This window comes from Drosophila navojoa, chromosome X, assembly GCF_054131105.1.
Source record: "Drosophila navojoa isolate 15081-1374.11 chromosome X, UAZ_NAV_1.0, whole genome shotgun sequence".
Lineage (NCBI taxonomy): Eukaryota > Metazoa > Arthropoda > Insecta > Diptera > Drosophilidae > Drosophila > Drosophila navojoa.
In genome coordinates this window covers 5,577,029-5,600,000 of record NC_142895.1, presented here as the reverse complement: position 1 = coordinate 5,600,000, position 22,972 = coordinate 5,577,029, and the positions used below count along the sequence as shown (strand labels likewise).

Here is a 22,972-nt window from a genome sequence, read left to right as displayed (position 1 = left end):
TACAAAATATATATATATCTACAACTATATGTATTACTTGAGCAAAAGTGAAATGATGAAGAAATAAAAAATAAAATAAAAACGAAATTTTCAAAATGAGAATTTTAATTAAAAATGTGCTAAACTGACGGACACGCGGTGCGCGACGAAAGTCAAAATAGTTAAGGCTGCTAAACGAAAGCAAAAGTGAGAATTTCTGAAGCACAAAACTGTGGAAAACGAGTGGAAAAGGCAAGGCTATAAAAACTAAAGCCTAGAGCTAAACCAAGTCGTATCTAAATGCGAAACGAAACTCAAAAGTTGCCTAGGGAAAGTTGAACGAAAACTTGAATTGGCGTCAAGCTATCGTGTATAGCCACTTACAGGGTATTAGGCATACAAATTTATGCATATAGTTGGGGTAGTGCATATCATCTATGATGTAAATTAAGATAGGAATTGATTGGAGAAACTGTTAACCGAAATCTTATATTTTATTCAATTTACAGGGTATTTGAAACACATATAGAACTATATAGTAGCGTATACATATATATTATAGCCAGTTGCAAAAGTTTTGTGATAAAATTGAACATTGAAAGGTCGAAAAATTATATTTTAGTAATTTACAGGGTATCCCTGGAACGTAAACATGTTATATACATTATTCTATATCATTTACATATATATAAAAGGTTTATTGTTAATGTATGACTCATTCGTTGTCAAAAATTATTTCGAAAAATTATATTTTAGTTATTTACAGGGTATCCCTGGAGCGTAAATACTTTATATACATTTTCTATATCATTTATTTATATAAATAAGGTTTATTGTTAAAGTATGACTCAGTCGTTGTAAAAAATTATTTCGAAAAATTATATTTTAGTTATTTACAGGGTATCCTTGGAACGTAAACATGTTATATTCATTATCCTATATCATTTATGTATATATAAGGTTTATTGTTAAAGTATGACTCAGTCGTTGTCAAAAATTATTTCGAAAAATTATATTTTAATTATTTATAGGGTATCCCTGAAACGTAAATACTTTATGTACATTATTCTCTATCATTTATATTTATATAAATAAAATTTATTGTTAAAGCGTAACTCAGTCGTTGTCAAAAATTATAGTTTTCAAAATTACAGGGTATCTAAATAAATATAAAAAATATATATATTAAATAATATATATTTGTAAGCACTACAAATGAATTAGGAAAGACCTACAATAGCTATAAAAGTCGAAACACAACAATTTCGCTATTTACAGGGTATGCGTAAGGCTATGCAAATATATACGCGCATCTATCCCATAGCTCACTAACTAGTAAAATAGTGTGTTCTAGAATCAACAAGAATTGCGACTAAATGCGCGCAAATTAGCATAAAAGTAGAAATAAATTAAATAAATAAACGCGCAATATGAATGAGCATAAACAAAAAGTAAATAATCAACAGCAAAAGCAACGGCAACAAGTGAGACATGTTTTCCTCTCTCTCTCTCTCATTCTCTATTTCGTTCGGCTTCTTGTTGGCTTTGCCAGTGCTATCAATAATCAAAATCATATGATGATGATAATACCGAGCGAAATTGTGTAACAAAATGCCAAAATCAAAGAAAAACGAACGAAAACGAAAACAAAACAAATTAAATGAAATAGACTAAAGCCATAAATTATTGTATAACAAAGACGCGAGATGGGCAGAAGATGGCGCTAAAGAAGAGAGAAAGATAGTGAGAAGTCAAGGTAAATCGAAAAAGCGAAGCTCTGCAGCTCGCCGATTATAATCAAGGAAAGTTGGAAAAGTAAAGCCAATCGAAACTATTTGAAATATGCAACGTAGCATCCCTTAAGTGTTGTAAAGTTACCCGAAAAACTAAGCAGTGTGGCATCCTCGCTAGTCAATCCCCACAGGATGGCAACACCAAGACTAGAGCAAGAGTTCGAGAAGAACATTGATAGGGACCAGACGTATACGTGATATGAAGTCTTACATTTGAGGCTAACTAAAGTTGTCCAAGCCAGAGTCAATCCTATTCTATAGATAGTATAAGCATCGACTTCAACTCACTTCAGCTTTAGACAACTTCAAATAGCTCTGATTACAAAGCTCATTACTAGCCTATCAATTACATTCGACACACGATCATCATATACACAATAACTGTTACATATGTATCTCTCTTATATAAGAGATCTCTATCATAACTTGTTTAGCTTGGCCAAAGGAGAAGCCAAAAGTTGGCTTATATCATCTATTGAAATTGTATTGGACTGTGGGGCATATGGGTTTTGTGAAAGAGTATGTAACGGAAGGCGTGGCAATCTATATACATATAATATATATCTATTCCATTGAAACTAAGATTCTACGATATATGGGTTTTTTTGTGTAAGTATGTTAGAGATGTTATGTATAGAGATATTATGTATATGAATTATATAGAGTATATCTATTATAGAGTATATATCTATTCTTAGTCAGACTGATGAGCTGAGTGGATCTACTTCATGGTGGACATCCGTTCGTCTGTCTGTCTCTCTATCTGTTCGTATTAACCCCATGAGCTATTGTGACAAGATATGTAGATATGGTATATGATATATGACAAAACTATTTATCCATGATGATCCAATATGCCCATATCCCATTATCCGTCCGTATATAGCTGTGTCTTTAACCAAAAAAAGCCAAAAGCTAGGCACTTGATATCTGCGCCAAATGCAGTAAAAGTTTATCACTTGTATATCGATATACCGCGCATTTTGTAATCGATCTCATTTAAGTAATAACAAATTTAGGCAAATTTCTAACCCTTACAGAGAATTAGAGTCGTAAGATCTCGTATTTTTAAATTGCTAACAAATAAATCTCGATAAAAATCGATAATAATCGATAACTTGCTTATGAGCGTCTAGATATCAGGCACAAATAAACAGATACGTACATATATGAGCGATATCAGCATTGCCAGCTCAATTACACAAGCCGAATATTTCAGGTAAACAACAGTGCGTATTATTAATATGAGTATACACAGACATTTGCTTATATATACCATATATAGAAGCATATACATACATACATATATGTTTGTATATATGTATATTTATATATCTGCTCACATTTCCCTGTCTATTGCTTTACGACAATTGAAATCGACTGAAAATTGATGCGTTTTATTGTTGTTGTTGCTGCTGTAGCTGTCGTCGCATCGTATTCTCAAGCGCCTCTAATTACACAGAGTCAACTTAATCTCTGGCGTCGCCGAATAGCAACTATATTATTTAGATTAAGACGGCGGCAAAAACAAACACAGCAAATAAAAACAAATGGAAACAAAATAAACAGTTTATAAAACGTCTCGTATCACTCGATCATTATGATCATCATCATCATCATCATCATCATCATGATCGTTTGGTTGGGCCAAATCGCAGTAGTACGTAATGCGCATCTGTTTAAACTAACTAAAAAAAAACACAAAAAACTTCCACCTTAAAAGCGACGACAACTATAATTAGAGATAGTTAGAGCAGTTGACAGAGCGTTCAGCATGCAACTTTCTGGCTAAAGATGCGACGAAATCGCACGAAATCGAGCATAACTGACTGCATAATGCCCGCTCGTGTTTGGGTTTGGGCATAGATCTAATGCTTGCAGCTCACTAGCTTCAATAGGGTCTCACATAGAGCCACACTTGGAGAAACTTCACGTTAACATCAGCTTTAAGTAAAAGAGAGTAGACCTTAACAGGCTGTTAAGTGACATGTAGTCTATTGATTCTCATGTTAACAGTCATGCCAACAGCATGTTAGCTAAAATTTGAACAGCACTGTCAGCCATGACAGAAGTCAACTTTAACAGGCTGTTAAGTAACATATATTCTATACATTTCTGGTGTTAACATACACTTTCACAGGCAGTTAAATTTCAGTTGCCTCGAAATTAATCTTAGAGAATAATAAATGTAAAAAATCCTTCCCTACGTTGTTAAACAACATGGATGCTTTTGATTTTCAGCATTAACAGCCACTTTGACAAGCAGTTAAAGTTGTCAACTGCTCGCTGACTGTGAATACTCAAACTTTAGCCAATTGCTGAGAGTTAAGCTAACATTTCTCAAGCCACTCAGCATGTTAAATATTTAACAGAGAATAGCTTTGGCTCTCTAAGCTCTTCATGTTAACTTTAACAGCCAGTTATCGAGCACATCAACTCGATTCACTTGGGTGGCAGCTACTTTTGGCAGCCACTGTCAGCAGCGCTGAACTCAATTTGCGAGTGGCCAAAGGCGGCGGCAACAACAAACAGACGAAAGTCAACAGAAATAGCTAAGCAGGCAGCGCAGCGAACTAAAACTAAATAAATAACGGCAAATAAATAATCAAATAGCAGCGAAATGCAAATAAAATAAAATATATACAAATTGAAATAGAATCGAGAAAACTTAAAATAAAACCGAAAATCAACAGAAAATGAAGAACAAAAAAAAAAAAAAAAAAACAAAAATATGTTAACTTAGTCTAGCTAAATGTGTGTGTGTGTGTGTGTGTGTGTGTTTGTCTAGTTAGCTTCTGCAGTCGCTGCTCATATTTGCATTCACAGACTCTCTCACACACACACACACACACACATGCACTGGCACCTATTTATTATGGAATAGAAGCATGAAAGAAAGAGACAGATTGAAAAAAAAAAAAAAAAAAAAAACAATAGACCTTTCTCAACCGAAAAGAAAGTAAGTCAGCCGCCAAACGCTGCGCTGTGCTAATTTCCAATTAGTTTTTTGCTTTTTTTTTCGGCATTTTATTTTGTTTTTTTTTTTTTTGCCTTTTGGCGACAGTTCGAATTGGATTTTTTTTCTGGTTGGGAATGAAAGTTGTTCGAATTATGTAAACATCGTGTTTTTTGATCGTAACTAAAAAAAAAACCTGAATGAAAATATATTTTTTGCTGATTTTTTATATTGACTTTTTTGGGGATTGCCTAACTAGCTTTAACAGTTAGACGAAGGGAGAGTCAAAGAAGTCGTTGGCCAAGAATAAAGTTAGATTAAAGAGAATTTTGCAGTTTTTATGAGATGGAAGGAGATTCAGGAAGAAGAGACGGAAGTTGATGAGAAAAAGGGAAAATAAGTAAGATATATGTATGAATATTATATATATTATAATATATAAGTTAAGACTTTCGACAATCTAAGGAAACTGGAGAGTCCAGTCAGTATATCTACATAGACATTCAAGGGGAAAACCTTCTACTCGTTAGGTTTTCCCCTTGAATTTCTGGACTCTCCAGCCTCCTTAGATTGTCGAAAGTCTTAACTTATATATTATATATAATATTCATACATATATCTTACTTAATTTCCCCTTTTCTCTTCAACTTCCGACAGATTTAGTTCAGTTTATATTCGGACTAGAGAGAGTTTAGACCTATTGCTCCAAATTATATAAAATATATTATTTCATTGAACACAAAGTTGTTATCTATTCACAAGAACCTAACACAGCGTCCCCAATCACTAGTACTCTAGTGTGGGAGCGCTTAACTTATATCATATCAGACTTCCGCTCGTCCCCTCCTATCTACGCCCACCGCTTCAAGAAGTGAACAGAAGATAGAGACTTATATCTCTTCTATTCAGTTCTTGAAGAGAAGCGGGAGGAGACGCAAGAAAACTAGATGAGAATTTGTACATAGCGTCTTCTCTTGACTACTTACAAGTACACCTATATATATATTTATAGATGAGAAAATACAATAGAATATAATCTTCTTTTCTCCCATTATCAAATATATAAAAAGATAAGAGAAGTATCATATGTATATTCTCATTATAATATATGTATCTCTTCTCTGTATATTTCTAATTATATAGTATATTCGAATATTGTATGCCTAATTTGTTCAACGTCGTTATCATTCGAGATACTGCACGAAATTGTGATTCGGAACAGAAATACAAAACGACGAGGGATAGGTCAGGCCCGGCATGCCAACAGTAGCAGATCTACATACATACATACACACATATATAAGTATATATATATACACTTATAGTTACATATGATATATATAATATAGCAGTAGTATATATATATAGGTATATATAATATATTTACTTTCTGAAACACTTAGATGGGGAATTTTACGTAATTACTTGAAGCTCTCGCTCTTTGCTGCTAAACACGTTTTCAACTTGTAGTTTGGGGCTATTTTATATAAGCAATACGAGTATATCTACATAGATCTACTATAAGCCGCACACGTCACATTCTATGGGAAAGACCCACTTTGCAAAGTTGAAGAAGCAGAAATATTTGCATTACGAATTGCAGCTGTTAAAACTCGCTGGCTGAAAAGCCTGCTAAATTCTTTTATCTTCTTCTTCTTCTTTCTGTTTAAGTATTATTTGCTTGGCAATTGTTGGAATTATGTGTCACAGTGCGATCTATGATCTATGCTATTTAGGTATGTGGGTTAATTCACTCAAATAGATATAGTTTAAGCCAACATATTTGTTTGCTTTCAATTGGGACGCCGAGCTGCTTAGAGCAGTTAACATTATCATGTTAAGCCAAAGATGTTAAGTGAATAGTGCAGTGCGAATGCAAATGCAGAACTAATGTTAATTAACATGGAGTGTTATTAGTGCTTGTGCGTGAGTCTAATAGAAATAAATAAATATCATTAGGTATATAATATGACTCTCTTTAGACAAGTTAACATTGGAATGTTTACAGATATTTATAAATTCAACAACAGAAGCTCAATTCAGTCTGGTCTCGGCTCCCATGTGCCGTCTAGTACCACTCGGATTGCATAAAGTTTTGCTCATTGCCTGTCTCACGATACGAAATCTATCAAAATATACACACCTAGGCAGAGTATACATTCTGGAGTCTATACACACATTGCTCTGTTGCTATAACACCGCCATATCCATATCGTGTGTCATGTTGAACTAAAAATGTTAAGTGCAGGACAATTGGTAATGCTAATGCAAAGTAATTGAAATTTCCCAATATAATTGCGTTTCTTATTGGACAACTGTTAGTTAACATTGGTGCATTGCAGACAATTCTATTTAATTTTTCGTTACTTTTGTTGAACAATTTTTATTGGACAACTGTTAGTTAACATTGGCGCATTGCAGCCAGTTCTATTCAACTTTTATTTTCTTTTGATCGATTCTTATTGGACAACTGTTAGTTAACATTGGTGCACTGCAGCCAGTTCCATTCAACTTTTATTTTCGTTTGTTAAACGATTCTTATTGGACAACTGTTAGTTAACATTGGTGCACTGCAGCCAGTTCTATTCAACTTTCCATTACTTTTGTTAAAGGATTCTTATTGGACAACTGTTAGTTAACATAGGTGCACTGCAGCCAGTTCTATTCAACTTTCCATTACTTTTGTTAAAGGATTCTTATTGGACAACTGTTAGTTAACATTGGTGCGCTGCAGCCAGTTCTATTCAACTTTTATTTTCTTTTGATCGATTCTTATTGGACAACTGTTAGTTAACATTGGTGCATTGCAGCCGATTCTATTCAACTTTTATTTTCGTTTGTTTAACAATTCTTATTGGACAAATGTTAGTTAACATTGGTGCACTGCAGCCAGTTCCATTCAACTTTCCGTTACTTTTGTTGAACGATTCTTTTGTGTCAGCCAGCAGTGCTCGGATTACTCATCGTCTGGCCTACAGAATGAAATCTGAATACACACACACACACACACACACACACACACACACACACACATCACATCACATCACATCACATCTATAGTATATAGTTTAGAGTACACATTCTTGCCAATCGAGTCACTTCGATTGTAAGGGCTAAATCAATAGAATGAGAAACGCTGCACTTACGTTTGCCTTTGGCCAGGCCGCTGGCCACCTGCAGGAATCCGTAGATGGCAATGATAACGCAGGGCAACGCTATCACGCCGAAGGACACGTAATCCATGTGCTCAAAGTAGTTTGTGATTTGCTCCATTGCGTTTCTGTTTGTTGTTGTTGGTTTAAATGGTATTAACTTGTTTTTTTTTTTTTTTTTTTTTTTGCTTTATTTATTGTTGGCACTACTCACTGCACACTTAGCACATAAAATAAAATAAAAATAATTTCTAACGAAAATTATATAAACAATTTTTCTCGCTCTTTTTCTCTTAACTGAGCGCAGGCGCGCGCGCTTTTCTTTATTTTTCGCTTATTTTTCTTATTTTTGTTTTGCTTTAGATTTGATTGAATATTTCCTTTTTTGACTTTTACGATTTCAAATTCAATTTCCAACTCGACTCCCGCTGCATGCTATCCAATTGGATTCTTGGCAAATTTCGTTATTCACGTTTCGTAAGAGTTTTGCTGCGCTGCCGCTGCTGCTGCGTTTTCTTACTCTTATTTTTTGCTTCTGTATTTGATTTTGTTTTCTCTTCTTTTTTGTTGTTTTTTATTTATTTATTTTTTTTTTTTTTGATTTGCCTTTTGTCAAACGTTTTTTGCCTGCGTTTTTTTGTCGTTGCTGTTGTTACTGTTGTTGTTGTTGCTCTTCTTTGCTCTTGCGCCTTGCCGCTTCATTCACTACTCAACGCTACTTGCGGTAATTGTTGTCTGTGGCAACGTGAGCTGCGTATCCTTTGGCTTGTTTACGATGTGCCAGTGTGTTGTTGTAGTTGTTGTTGGTTTTGCTTTTGCTTTTCTCGTTGCTGTTGTTGTTGTTCTTGCTATTGGCAGACAATGTTGTAACGCCATGTTTTGTTTTGCATGGACCCGTTAAATAACTGTAACAGCAATTCCACAATTGCATTTGCCGCAGACTAAGCGCAGAAAACAACCCAAAATACAACAAAACAACAAATATATATATATCTATATGTATATATATTTGTATACTCAAATATGTATATATATTTAAATCAAATTGAATTGAGAAATTCGCGACGGCTAGGCATATATAATTTATGATTTCGTTTATTATTGAAATGCACACGAAAAAACGGGGCCGGAATTAAGAATCGCGTTTTTATGCTTGTATGCGCGCGCCGACCAACCGCTTACACGTCCGTCTCGTTCGGCTTTGTTTTTGCTTCTGCTGCTTCTTCTGCATCTTATGTTAAGCTTAACATGTTTGCTATTAACTTTCTTGCAGCGTCGCTGCGCAGCTCTGTCGCTGTCTCTGGTGCTGTTAAAGAGCGTCGCGAGAGAGCGTTCGTACCGAAAATTGACACACAAGCTCATGCTCAACGCAAGCACATGTCTATGTTAAACTCACTTTGGCACTGTTAGCAGTCATCGAAATGAGCGTAGCCACGATGTTATGTTATTTGCTCTCGCCAAATGTAAATGACACCGTGGGCAGACACGATTTGATCGATGACAAAAGTTCAATGTATAGACTTGGTTTATGTTAGGGTATATATATTTATTGCTTATATTTTAGATATTAAGCGCATGCAATGAGTAATTTGTGTATATTTGGAGCATACTGAAATGATATATATTTTTTTTATATATTTCAACTTTTGGAGTGCATATGCATATAACAAAAATGTTAACAAATAGCAATAAATGTGTACATTTCATTGAAACATAAGGATATCAATATTTCAATATTCTCATCATACATATCAGTATATACCTTATATATATAAATTATTGCGTGGCACTTGAACTAGTGCTAACCACTGTGCCGTGCTGAGTCAGCTCTTTTCAATTTGCTACTCTCTTGCACACACTCTTTAGCTCTCGCGCTCGCTCGCTCTCATGCCCACGCTCTTAGCTGTGCGCTCTTCATGGCATAGCACGCGGTTGCGATCGTTATAGCAAAATGCCAAATAGCACGTGAGTCAAGTTGATAGAGAATGAATTTTATGGCTAAACTTGTTCAAGATTAACCATAAATTTAATTGAAATCAATGCATACATACATATATTTAGAAATATTGTGCATACAAATACATATGCATGTATGTTTGTTTCTATGATTGACAATAGCACACACACACACACACACACAATCTCAATTAACTTGAAGTCGGATACTTAACCGCATTTAGCAGCATGTTAATTATTTAGCCTTGTGTTAAATTGAGTCCTCGATTGAACTACAACTAGGCTAGCGCTTGCCTTGCCCATTATAACAGCATTTGACGCTCATTAGCAACATGCAACATGCCACACACACACACACACACATACACTCGCAGTGTGCAGCCCTTGAGGGCGCAGCCTTTGTCAGCACTGTGATCCACAAAGGGTTGCATTCGAGTGCTATTGAGTGGCGCATCAAGCGGGGCAGACGGCTGTGGGGGGAGGCAGCACGAAGAGCATCTGCTCACGTTCTGAAGCTGCCTTGGCAAGTGAAGAAGAAGAAGAAGAGCGCACACTAGACTGAATATACATACATATGTATGTATGTATATCTTTGCTTAAGCATACTAGACACAGGTAAGGGGTATTACACAGTCGAGTGCAGCCGATTGCAATGAACTGAATTGATTTATTTTCTTCTTCTTTTCTTTTTTTCTTGCTGCCAGCCGATTGCAAATGGACACGTACGCCTTTGTTTGTGCCACAAGGTAAGGGGCACACACACACACACACACGCACACTCATAGCGAGACAGCGAGTCACCTCAGACATTAGGGCTGGGGGTTGGCTGCTCCTAGTAACGGCAAACTTTGGCCCTCCCCCTCAACAACATTTCAAGTCCTTTGGCCGAGCTGAACGCGTGTTTGGTAATTAGAATAAAACACACAGACAGTCACAGTCCGATATCTATCTATCACACACACACATATACACATATACATATACATATACATATACATATACATATACATATATATCTACAAATAACAAGTGCATGGAAGCCACGTCAGCTACAAAGTTTATCCAATAACTAATTGCTGAATCCTTGACATTTTGTTTTCCCTCACATTTCATTTGATTAAATGTGGAATTTTACTGTTCGCTTTTTTTTTCTTCTCGTATATTAATGAAACCAGAAATAACTGTCAAAGTTTTCATATAGAATTATATATTCGGTTAAGCATTCGGAGAAAAATAAGTCGGAAAATTGGTTGAAATTTAAAATAATAATAAAATAAATAAATTGAGTTTGATAAAATAAAAAAAACTTAAAAAATAACGCAGTTTATAGCGTTAAAATATATACAAATATATTTTTTTAGGTAAAAAAAAAATAAATAAATAAAAGCATTAAATGAAATTTTAAACATTGAATTTCTTTTACTTTTTCATTTAAAACAAAAAAAAAAAGGTGTTAAAATTAAAACAAATATATATTATTTGATGAACTAAATTAAAAATATTAAATTTTTTTAAACTTTCCCAAAAACAAAATAAAGGAATTTTCATACAATAACATATCTAAAACATCGCTAGTCTATGTATTAAAAAAAAAAATAAAATAAAAATAAAATAAACAAACTTTATAGCTCTATAGCTATATGAATATGTAAAAATCTCATGAAACAGGATATGTTTGTAATTAATTATTAATTATTTAAATAAATAAAAATGTAAGGAATTTATAAATAAATTAAAAATGCTGTCTAAGTTTTCCTTAAAAAAAAAAAAAAAAAAAAAAAAAAAAAAAAAACAAATAAAATATAATAAAAATAAAATAAAATAAAAATATTAATCATTTCAATTTTATAGACAATCTTTTCAAAAAAAAATATTTTAAGTATTTAGAGTTCATGTATATTTAAAATTTAAAAAAAAATTGTTCACTTTTTTCTGTTTTATTTTTTTTTTTTTTTCTATTGACAAAAATGTTCGATTCGTAATTGAATCACGAATGAATCACGCTGAGATTAACTGAAAAAACAGCAAAGTATTGCCAAAAAGTCGAATTGAAATTCATATGAATGTATGAATATATAAATAAATCGTATATCAATATAAATAAAAATATTTTATAATATAAATATAAGTATATTATATAGATATATTATGTTTATCAACGACGTTTAATGTTTCCGAATCGAGATTGTGATATGGACAGGCTATATATAAGAAAACACACATATACATATACACACATATATATACATATATACATGTATACACATATATACATACACACACATATTTATATACATATATACATACACATACATATATATATATACATATATACACATATACATATATACACATATACATATATACATTTATATATACACATACATATGTATATACATATACACATATATATTTATATACATATCTCAGTCTATTCCAACAGCTGCTTACATATGTCAAAACAGTCAGCCAGGTGTGTATATACTCCAGGTGCGCTAGTCTCTCTCTCTATCTCATTCACTCTCTCTCTCTCTTTCTCCCCCTCCGTCATTGTTTGTTTGTTCAATTGATGAAGCGATCGCTGCCCATAACGGGGCATCTTAACGAGCAACAACGTTAAGAGCGAGCGAGCAGATGTCCTTGCACAATGCGCGATGCGTGAGACTGTTGCGAGTTTCGTCATGCGGCCAACAGATGGCGTCAGGTTAACATCTGTTCGTTTGCACAATGTGTTCACGCTCTCGCTCTCTCTTTGTGTGTGTGTGTGTGTGTGTAAATCTGAATGCTATCTGGTTGAGCTCAGGTTCAATGAAACATTGCGCTGCCAAAATGTTAATGACTCGATGCGATGCAAAGCGACGCGCAGTAGCAACCCTCGCTCTCGCTCCCTCGCTGTCTCTCTGCTCCCTCCCTTCCTCTCTCTCTCTCTCTGCTACCCGCTGTCTCCAGGCCCGCTACGCAGTTGGCCCCCAAAGTTTTAGCTCAAGCTGAAGCTGGCCTGGCTACATTTTTTTTTTATTTATTTCATTTTTTTTATTGGTTCGTTGAACTGTAGCGAAGGACTTCGCCTGGCACAAACCCACACACACCGCCTACCGCACACCGCCCCCCCCCCTCGCATCCCCCATCATGCATTGTCTCCCATGCACACCCACACACATTTCCTGTTTTGGTTCGTTTCTCTTGATCAATTTACTCCAAAATTTATGCGCTATTCGAAATTTATACAAAATGCAACAAGTTTCACATTTAATAATATGTCACTTGTCATTTGGTGTTGTTGTTGTTGTTGTTGTTGTTGTTGCTGTTGTGTGTCTCTTAGCAAATGCGCAATTTCTAACGCGTTTAGCATCATAAATAATTGAACATTTTTTATATATATTTTATATATATTCATACACATTCATAGAAAGGGAGATGAGTATATTAGTTTTGTGAAATAACTGTCCATCTGTCCTCTCAGTACGTCCTTTCGTCAGTCCTAGAGGCGTGGCACAACGGGAAAATGCCTTTTCCGGTAACTCAGAAATCGTGGTACTTCTTATAGAACATTCAATAGAATATGTTTTCGGATTAACAGCCCAAAAACAGTAATATAAATGACAGATATATGTAAGTATCTACACCCATTAAGGGTATATCGAATCGGAATAACAGTCTTAGAGCTATAAACCTAAAGTTTAACAACTAAATTGCTATAGGACATCCCCTATACACATATACATACACCAATTGGGGGCGTGGCAAATTGAAATATCTATTTGAGCCGTTAATGAGCATTCAATAGTCAGTAACGCCCGATTGCCACGTTGTTCCTTGTTATCTTTAAAATTTGATGAAATTTGTTGCTCACGCCGCGACGTGTCTTTTGTATATGATTTTTGGGGCTTGGCGCAAAGATATTCAAATAGCAGCACTTACCCATAGAATTGTTAAATGCATAGGAAAAATACCAAATTGTTAACTTACCTGAAAGAGACAGAGAGAGAGAAACAAGAGAACATTAATAAATTGCAGAAATAAGATAGTTAACATAATCAACATAGTTTACATTAGCACTGAAAAATTTTAAATTTTAACAGCACTCTGTTAGCTAAGCTTTCCTAGCGGAAGTTCATTTCTCAGCTAAATGGCCCGTTACTTTGCTAACATTGACCACATATCTAACGGCTTTATGGCATTCTTAATCATATTCTAATGTTTTTTTGTCTTTAAGCGTTTTTTAAGCAATAAAAATAGATTATCTTAATATACGACTCTAATTTTTACAGAGAATAAACAAAAATGATTTAGCTTATACATACATATTTAAATATATACATACATATATATCATTTGTTCACATATATTACACTCTATTTAATTAAATCGTGCAGTTAACACTGCAATTTATACAGCCTTGCAGAAAGTTGACCAAAAAGCTTATCGATGAAACGAACCGTTGCTGTTGTTGCTTTGGTTGCTAAAGGCTTAGCAGTAATTGACACTGTTAAAAGACTCAATCGCGAGCAGCTGCCACTGTTATCGTTACTGTTACCGTTGCTGTGCTTGTTGCACTCGGGAGCATTTGAAGCTCACGCTAACATCAATCATATAATGAATGAGTGTGTTTATGTATGTGTAGGAGAGAGAGAGAGTGAGAGAGAGCGCGAGAGAGGTCGCTCGCGTGCACTTAGAAAAAAGCTAAGCGATGTCATTGCAGGTGCTTGAACTTTCTGCTGCAAATTCTGTTAATTTGATGATAGCAGCGACGCCGACAGCGCCGCAGGCTGCGCCGCTGGCAGCGCAATGATGGCAACAACTGTTGCGTCTGCGGCAGGCCATTGGGCAACAACAAATACAACAAGTTCGTTCAACTGGCGCAATTTCAAAATATTGGGCAGGCCAGGTTTATTGAACCAACGAGACTATATATGCAGTGTGTGTGTGTATGTGTGTGTATATATATATGTATATCTCGATCTGTGGCAGCAACAACCTTAGCCACGGGCACTGTCACTGTCCTTGCCTAGCCACAACGACGCAACTTGTTGGGGTAGGCGACATTTGTGGGGGAAGATGACGGACAGAGCGGGGATGGGGCAGGTAGGAGGGTAGGGGCTGTGCCGAGCGCGCTAAATAATTAATAAATTTTCAATTATCAGCATATTGTGCATGTTGTCATTCAATTTGCATTGCGTTGCATTCTTCGCTCATGGTCGAACGTAAAAACAACGAAAACAAGAATTTTCGTTGTTGTTGTTGTTGCTGTTGTTGTTTTTGTTTGTTTTTGCTGTTCGCCTCGTTTCCTGTCTGTTTGCTCTTGCTTTGTTCATCATTGCGCCGATTACGCACAGGAAGTAATGCACACACACACACATATACATCACACACACACACACACATCACATACACACACTGAATGCACCTGTGTGGCACGTGGCATAACTGCACTTCAGCTGAGCATTGACTAAGCGTCGCTTGCGGAAGCACTTGACTAACTGTTTCGTCTGATTGGCGCAACGGAAGTCTTATTGGAAGCGACAACAGTCGGACATTAAATGCGTTCTAAATGCGTTTTTCTGTAGCATTTCATCAGCACTAAATTCGAACAACAACAATTCAACAAAAAAAAACATCCTCATTAATATTTGACACGGCGACAGATGCAAAGCCGTTAGAGTTTATATTATTATTTTTTTTTTAAGTTAAAATGCAGTTTACAAATGTTCAATTAAATTAATGTTAATCAGATATGCTGCCAATTATAATTATAATATGATAATTAATTAATATAATATATTTATTAAAATTTTTTTTTTTACATTTATGAATATATGATTTATAATATGATAACTAATTATTATGATATATTTATTAAAAATTTTTATTTAAAAATTATATGAATAAAATCAATTCAAGCTAAGCCATTTTCAAATTGAGAAAAAGCCAAAATTAAAAAAAATCACTAATAAAATAATAAAAAAAAAAATAAAAATTATTACAATTTATTAACAAATAATTTTAAAATATTAGCAGATCTACTTTATGAATTTATAAAAAAAAAAAAAACTAATGCTCACAATATACAATAAAAAATAAATTAAAAAAAAAAATTAATAAAAAAGTAAATCAAATTTATTTAATAAAAACTAATTAATATTTTTTTGGCAATGTTGCGTATGCGTAATATTGATAAATTTTTAGCTGGGAAACGCAGGAAGTAAACTTGAAGTACTTGAGATAAATTCTATTTCCTAACAAAAAAAATTAATTACAAATTTTAAGTAAATTTCTTAAGAAACAAATATACGGATATCGGTACTTTATGTTTCATAAATATACATATATAAAATACTCAAGCAATTTCAGCTTGATAATATTATGCGCAATTATAAATAAATGGAATTGCATCAAGTTCCATTGACATTGCTGTTAATTGAGAGCAAAATAAAAATAAATAAACGCAACATTTATCAAAATTGTTGTTGTTGTTGTAGCTGCAGCAGCAGCAGATACGGCGGCGTATGCGTAATGTAAGAATTATCGCTACAATTTGGCGATAAGTTTGCAATGGCAGAGCGTATGACAAATATATGCAAATAAATAATAATTTCAGCCATGAACAACAGCGGGTTGAATGGGCAACGTGTTCAAAAGTCACAAAAAATATATATATAAAGAACAACAAAATGATTAAAGCGATAACAGCAGCAGCAGCAGCAGCAGCAGCAGCAGATGGGCAGAGTAGAAATGTTGAGGTAGCTAACAGTGCATGAGTGTGCGCATTAACAGCAAACTTTTGGTTAACAGCACCGCAGCAGCTGCAGCAGATGGGCAGACTAGAAATGTTGAGGTAGCTGGCAAAATATGTGTGTATGTGCATTAACAGCAAACTGTTAGCTAACAGCACAACACACAAGCAGAAGCAGCGAAAAGCTTAAAAGCTCAGCAGCTTGAATGGCTTTGTGTGCGCGTGTGTGAGAGAAAGAAAGAGTGAAAGAGAGATAGAAAGCGAGAGAGGAATGTGCGAGCGTGTGAGAATGTTTGTATATTTGCCAATTGAATTCTACTGCGCGTTTAGTGCATTGAACCTATTGTTTATTCAATTTTGGGCAATTCATTTGGGTTTGTTCGATATGCGACGCTAAACAGAAACTGCTGATAATTTTTTAAGATAGCGCTAGAGTGAGAAGTGAATGAGGGCGCGCGAGAAAGGGGAAAGGAGTAGAAAGCTCAAGGCAAATTGCAGACAAATGTTCAATGCCAATGCCAATGCCAATGCCAAACTGAGAGCCCAACAAACCCCGCGCCCCTAGCTGACAGGCACACACACACACACACACACACACACATAGATAAACTCACACACATACACATACACAGTGGGGTGGCATATGGATTTAACCTCGAAAATAACAAACTTTTGGCATTCAAGTTCATTGCCGTGCTTTAACCTCTTTGAGTGCGTTGCCTCACTGTAGTTGTTGTTATTGTTGCTGTTGCTGTTGCTGCTGTTGTTGCTCTCCTCTGATCATCGTCTTTTAAGTGCATGTGTTTGCATTTATGATTTTAATTATTATTTTCTTAATGGCGCAGTGCTTAGCAGATATAAATATGTGTGTGTGAGTGTGTGTGTGTGTGTGTGTGTGTGTGTGTGTGTGTGTGTGGGGGCTAGAACGCAACGCGTAATGCCCTGTTTATCCTTGGCCGGCATCAATTTGCAGCATCATTGCCGGGTTTTCGGCGACGCCACTCGAATTCAATATAAATCTTTTCCTACTCGGACTCAAGAAAGATAGATATAGATGCCTAATGTAGATAAATCTATGCATGCACATATATCTAGCCAGATAGATCGGCCCACATGTGTGAAAGATCGGCAATTGTCGTTTTCGGCATAAGTGATTCATGGGACTTTGCTTCTCGGAAATATGTGCTTTACAGTGCTTAAATATAATATAAACGCGTAAATATTTCCCTTTCAAATATATGTATGTTTATCAATAAATATTGGCTGATAAACAAATTTTGTTTGAACTTGAGTTTTAGAGTTAATGCAAAGTACGATGTATAAAGATTAGAATTGAGTTTTGAGTGTAAATAATAAATAAATAAATTATACTTTATAATAATAATATGTAATATGTATATGATGATTATAGTTCGATTATAAGATATAATATAATAGTATAATAATATAATAGTACTACCAAAAGTATACATATATAAAATAAACATTACTGAAAAGTTTTTTTATATCCTAGGACAACAACAATTGGATTGCTCTTTGAGCTCAATTCATAGTATTCAAATAAAATTTAGAAATTGCGAAAAAAATATTTTTAATTTAATTAAAAATATACGTTCGAGTCTCGATGATTTGTATGGAAAATCGCGATATATCGAACAAATTCTATCCCCATGAAAAAAGTTCGTTCTAGAATAATTTGAATTTCTTTGTAAATCGAAAAAAAAACTACCAACAAAGTAAATAAAAAAAGCTACAAATGAAATACAATGAAATCAATTACATATATAACACAGTCGAGTCACGATAGTTTCTACCCCGCCTAATCGAAAATCGCCATAAATCGAAAAAATAACTATCGATAGTTTAATTTTCTGTGTTAATCGAAAAAAAATAACCGATTCCCTTGCCGATTCGAATTACCCGACTGTATATAAATCGTATATACGCAGTCAATGAAATATAGAAATCATTTAAAGCTTCCATCAGTTCAATATTCAGCTTAAAAGTAACTATTCAATTAACACCCCAGCAATTAATATTTGCACAAATGTTTACATGGCTTGCTCCACTGTGTGACGCTGCGCACGGCAATCAGCTGTTTTCTTTACAAGCGCGCAGCTGTTTGCTTTATTGTTGTTGTTGTCGCTGTTGCCGTTGTTGTGCAAAACGTGCAACGCGATAACGTTGACTCTGTTTATTATGTGCTCTGACTGCGCAAAACAAAAACAAAGCAACCAAGAAGAAAACATCACATAAAAATAAACTCAAAAATAATAATAAAAAAAAGCAAAAAAAAGACAGCAAAGACAGCGTAGAGCACGGAGACAAGAGCAAAGCAATAGCAATAACAAGAGACTCACTTGTCGTTGTTGTTGTTGTCTTTGCTGCTGGTACTGAGCTTGTAGTTAACGGTTGATCGTTGTTGTTGTTGTTGCTGGTATTGAGAAATGCTGCTGGCATTGTAGTTGCTGCAATCGCTGCATTGGTTGTTGTTGTTGTCGTTACTGTTGTTGCTGTTATGAATATCGGCTCACGATATTTGGCCCACGGTGGACGCGCGTTTGAATTGTAATACATTTTGCCCACCTGCTTGCGATGGTAGCCATAGCCATAGCTGTTGTTGTTGTTGTTGTTATCGTAGTAGGAGTTGTTGTAGTAGCCGTACGCATTGTAATTGCCTCGGTGCAATTTGCGTCGCAGCTCCTGCTCCTGATCGGGCTTGCGTTTGTACGCAATGGAAGCGCCTAAAATGCCGTTAAAAATGCCGACGCTGTCGCTGGCGTTGGCGTTGGCGCTGGCGCTGCCGTTAACGTTCGCTGCTGACATTATGAGTTGCATTTGACGTGCGCCTTTTGCTCAGTGCTGTGCAGAGTGTGCGATATTGTTTCTCTTGCTTCTTCCCCTTCGTCTGCTGCTGCGGCTGCTGCTGCTGCTTTCTGTTGTTGTTCTTGTAGTATTGTTTGTAATAGCAGTAGTAGCATGGGCACGCGCATAGTTTTTTGTTGTTGATAGTTTGGATGGAATACGCGAATACCCGTATAGGCTGTCACACAATCACAATATCAGAAAATCGTATACAGCTAAACGTATCTCTCGCAGTTGCGGCGCGTCGTGCGGCTGACGTCAAAATTTGGCGGCGCGCGAAATTCGTTTTACGCAGCACTTGAGAAATCGCTTCGACACACAATATAACACAGAGAAGTGACACCAAAAAACAGAGGAAAAAAAAAAATACACACCGACACACTCACAGAGAAACAGCAGAAAGTGACTTACAATTAAATTGTATAGAAAACTCGTTGGCTGGTGTTTAGATTGTTTTGATTATTATCGCAAACGTTAGTATTTGGTATATTTTATGGTATTTCGTTTTTGTTTTGGCCTTTTTCGTTTGACGTTTTGAGCGATGATCACGTTGGATTGACTGAGGATTGGCGAATTTCGTATTTGAAAACTAGCGCAAGAAATTGCACGACCAGCTGCCTAACTTGTTGACCAGCAACAACAAAATAAACGTCTGCGGCCGCCGTGTATGATTGAAGCTCAGAATGGACGGGCAGCGACACCAGCAGCGCAGCAGCGCAGCGTCTCTCTCGTGCGTGCGTGTTTGTATCTGTGTCGGTGTGTGAGCGAATGAACTTGCGCTGCCGCTGCCCACGGTCGCTGCATGTGTAATTGTAACAGCGACGCCGGCATCGAGGTGGCTCTGGCAAACAAAGAAAAAGACAAACGCTTGCGCGCTGTCGACGCCGTAGCCACCGTAGCTGTGAACGCTGCCAGCGCCAGCCGCGCAGCTGACGCATGTCTCCAATTGCGCCTAACCCAATTCAAGTGTCGTCATTTGGTTAATGGTCATGGAGCGAGCGCGCAGCAGCAGCACCAGCGGCAGAGGCAGCAGCAGCGACAGCCGCAGCGTAGACAGTGGCCAAAAAGCTTGCAAGCTGCAGCAAGGAAAGCTTTCACAGCAAGCGAACTGCACCGTGTGCCTAAGTTTCTGAGTGTGCGTGTGTTTTGGCTTTTGTTTGCTTCAATTTCGCGCGCTAAACAGCTGTATGTATTTATGTATGTATATGTGTGTGCATGTCATGTGTAGGAAATCAATTATGTTATTCATTTTGTCTCTCTTCAGCCAATGCTTTACTTGAGCGAATATGGCCAAACGGCCATAGATATGGCATAACGGATTCGTGCACTGTGGTCTTAGAATCGATTTACGACAATTAAGCATGCATTGTTATTATAATTATAATATAATTATGCTATAACGGAACTTACCTAAATGCATGGGTGTATCGAAATTTTGTTTGTTCTTTCCTGTTCACAATTATTAGTTATGTAATTTAATTTGCAGACCTACAAGGATGAGCACTCAAAGTCAACTGCTTAGAGACGCCTGCCCGCGCACACCTTTATAGGCATTTGATGCAGGTAAGCCGATGGCCTGGCAAAGCGATTAAAAAGACATTGCGGCTAGCCAACAGGTAGTTAGCCTGTCGGCCTGGACATGCAGGCGCGTGTCGCGTGTCGCGTGTGTGTGCGTGCGACCCGTCGCAATGGCCGTGGTCCACGGTGCCAAGAGCTTACTAATAGTAACGGCAACTTTGGTAAAGCTTTGATTTGAAACTTGGCTGCGAGAGCGTATGTGTGAGAGTGAGAGAGAGGAAGGAAGGCAGAGCGCGCGCAGCTCTGCTGCGCTGCGATAAGCGCAGTTGGCTTTTCTGCTTTGTGTTCACGATTCTAAACAAAGCCCAACGCATTTGCTGTAAGCGCTTTTTTTATGATTAGCTTTATATTTATGTATTTTTTTTTCCATTATTTATTTATTTATGTTCTTTTTGCTTTCAGCGCAAGTCATGTGTGTGCGATTGCCTTTGACGCGAGGCAGCTCCCGTCACGTACGATCTTAGCCAGACTTTGGCGTCTCTTTGCACACATACATATGCATATGTATATATGCATAAGCGCATCCAATGGATGCAAATGCTTGCAAACCCACATCCCAGTCTCCCCCGTCCCCCAGTGCCCAATGCCAATGCCAATTGCGTTTTAATTTCAAGATTTGTGACAGCGTCAACTTTATCACAAGCAAGTCAAATGCATGCTCCAGCGTTGAGTCACGCGCTGAGGCTCATTATAGATGTGTGTGTGTGTGTGTGTGTGTGTGTGTAGAGCTCCCCTTTTTAGCAAATTGGGGCACACGCAAATGAGCCGCAGATCTGCCAGACAATGAGAGAAGCAGGAGAGCGGGAGCGACAGAGAGACAGAGAGAGGTAGCCACAATCAGGCCTTACAAATGGTGTCAGTGTGTCATGCTTGACTCTTGTTTCACATTGTTGTTTCTCCCCCCCCCCCACTCTGGAACGCGCGCTTACGTCAAATGCGCAGGTAAATGCAAATAACACAAGGAAGTCAAGCAAATAATGCGAAAAAAACAACAACAACAAAGAGCCGAATTCCCCCTTGAGAAGTGTTTTTAAAATTGATAAATATACCAATCAATGTAAATAATAATAATACTAATTATAATAATAACACTGTACTCACCAAATTATGAATATCGTTGAGGTCCGTCGAATTATGTAAAATAAAAATAGCCGTCTTGTCGCTACAAATGAGTAAAACTGTTAACTTTATCACTTGAACTTTGAATGGGAGCGATGAAGATATGCCCAGAATTTGCCTGAAAAACATCAAAATAGTTTGGGGTAAAAAATTGAGTTTCGATTTTATTGTATACACACAAAAATTTTACAAACAAATAAACTGTTTGATTTGAGTATTGATAGCTTTGGCAATGAAGGCTTTATGGATGGAAACATAGAGACACAGACATACATACATATGTATATAAGTATATAAGTATATAATGTAAAAACCATATAGACTTTAGAACAAATATTTCGATATATTTGCATTCTTTCTGCATATACTCACCCATTCATTCTATTTATGTAGAGTATATATACATATACATATATATATATTACTAATTCTTGGCCGATATTGGAGTCACTCGAACTTTGTTTTGTTTCTTTTGTTTTTGCCTTGCGGCAGGTCCGCTCGCAAACGCGTTCGTTTATCAACTAAGCGACGATGTGAGCTTGAAACGTGCAAAAAAAAAAAAAAAAAACCGAGGGGAAAAATATAAAAGAAAAAAAAAATCCAAAATAATAACAATAAATGGAAAATGGAAATATACTCACGAATACAGCAAGAACTAGTCTGAGCATACACAGAGCATTTATTTTCTTTGGGGAACAAAGCTCCAGTATCATCATGCGCTGCAGGTCTCATATGATAAGCAGAGAGAGAGAGAGAGAGAGAAAGAGCTTCAGTGATGATACTCAGGTCTATGGAAGTCTTTTTCTTCAATAATAAGCATTCGCAGTTAATCCTAAAGAAG

The 22,972-nt window shown here is 36.1% G+C and overlaps 2 protein-coding genes and 1 long non-coding RNA gene across 5 annotated transcripts in view; 1 reads left to right on the top strand and 2 right to left on the bottom strand.

Moving 5' to 3' along the window:
- Positions 1 to 22,972, bottom strand: part of LOC115565388 (RNA exonuclease prage) — an 86,406-nt gene that overhangs the window by 35,102 nt on the left and 28,332 nt on the right. The window contains exon 2 of one of the 2 annotated variants that reach the window (XM_089263299.1): positions 7,875 to 8,439. In XM_089263299.1, the coding sequence (XP_089119425.1) occupies positions 7,875 to 8,001 (127 nt within the window). In that variant the 5' untranslated portion in view covers positions 8,002 to 8,439. Of the gene's footprint in view, positions 1 to 7,874; positions 8,440 to 22,113; positions 22,319 to 22,972 lie in introns of those variants that run through there. The other variant, XM_089263301.1, reaches the window with a different exon arrangement.
- On the bottom strand, positions 13,582 to 21,183 carry LOC149090541 (uncharacterized). 2 transcript variants are annotated; one of them, XM_089263312.1, is made up of 4 exons: positions 20,845 to 21,181; positions 18,930 to 20,617; positions 14,812 to 14,814; positions 13,582 to 13,805 (listed from the first exon to the last, which is right to left on the bottom strand). In XM_089263312.1, exons 2-4 carry the CDS (start codon positions 19,405 to 19,407, stop codon positions 13,624 to 13,626), a joined length of 663 nt encoding a protein of 220 aa, XP_089119438.1. In that variant the 5' UTR covers positions 19,408 to 20,617; positions 20,845 to 21,181; the 3' UTR covers positions 13,582 to 13,623. The 2 variants fall into 2 exon arrangements, with proteins under 2 accessions (XP_089119438.1, XP_089119437.1); XM_089263311.1 differs by lacking the exons at positions 13,582 to 13,805; positions 14,812 to 14,814 and having other exon boundaries at positions 18,551 to 20,617; positions 20,845 to 21,183.
- On the top strand, positions 21,229 to 22,268 carry LOC149090540 (uncharacterized). The gene is made up of 2 exons (XR_016197294.1): positions 21,229 to 21,331; positions 21,415 to 22,268. It is a non-coding gene; the product is annotated as an uncharacterized LOC149090540 (long non-coding RNA).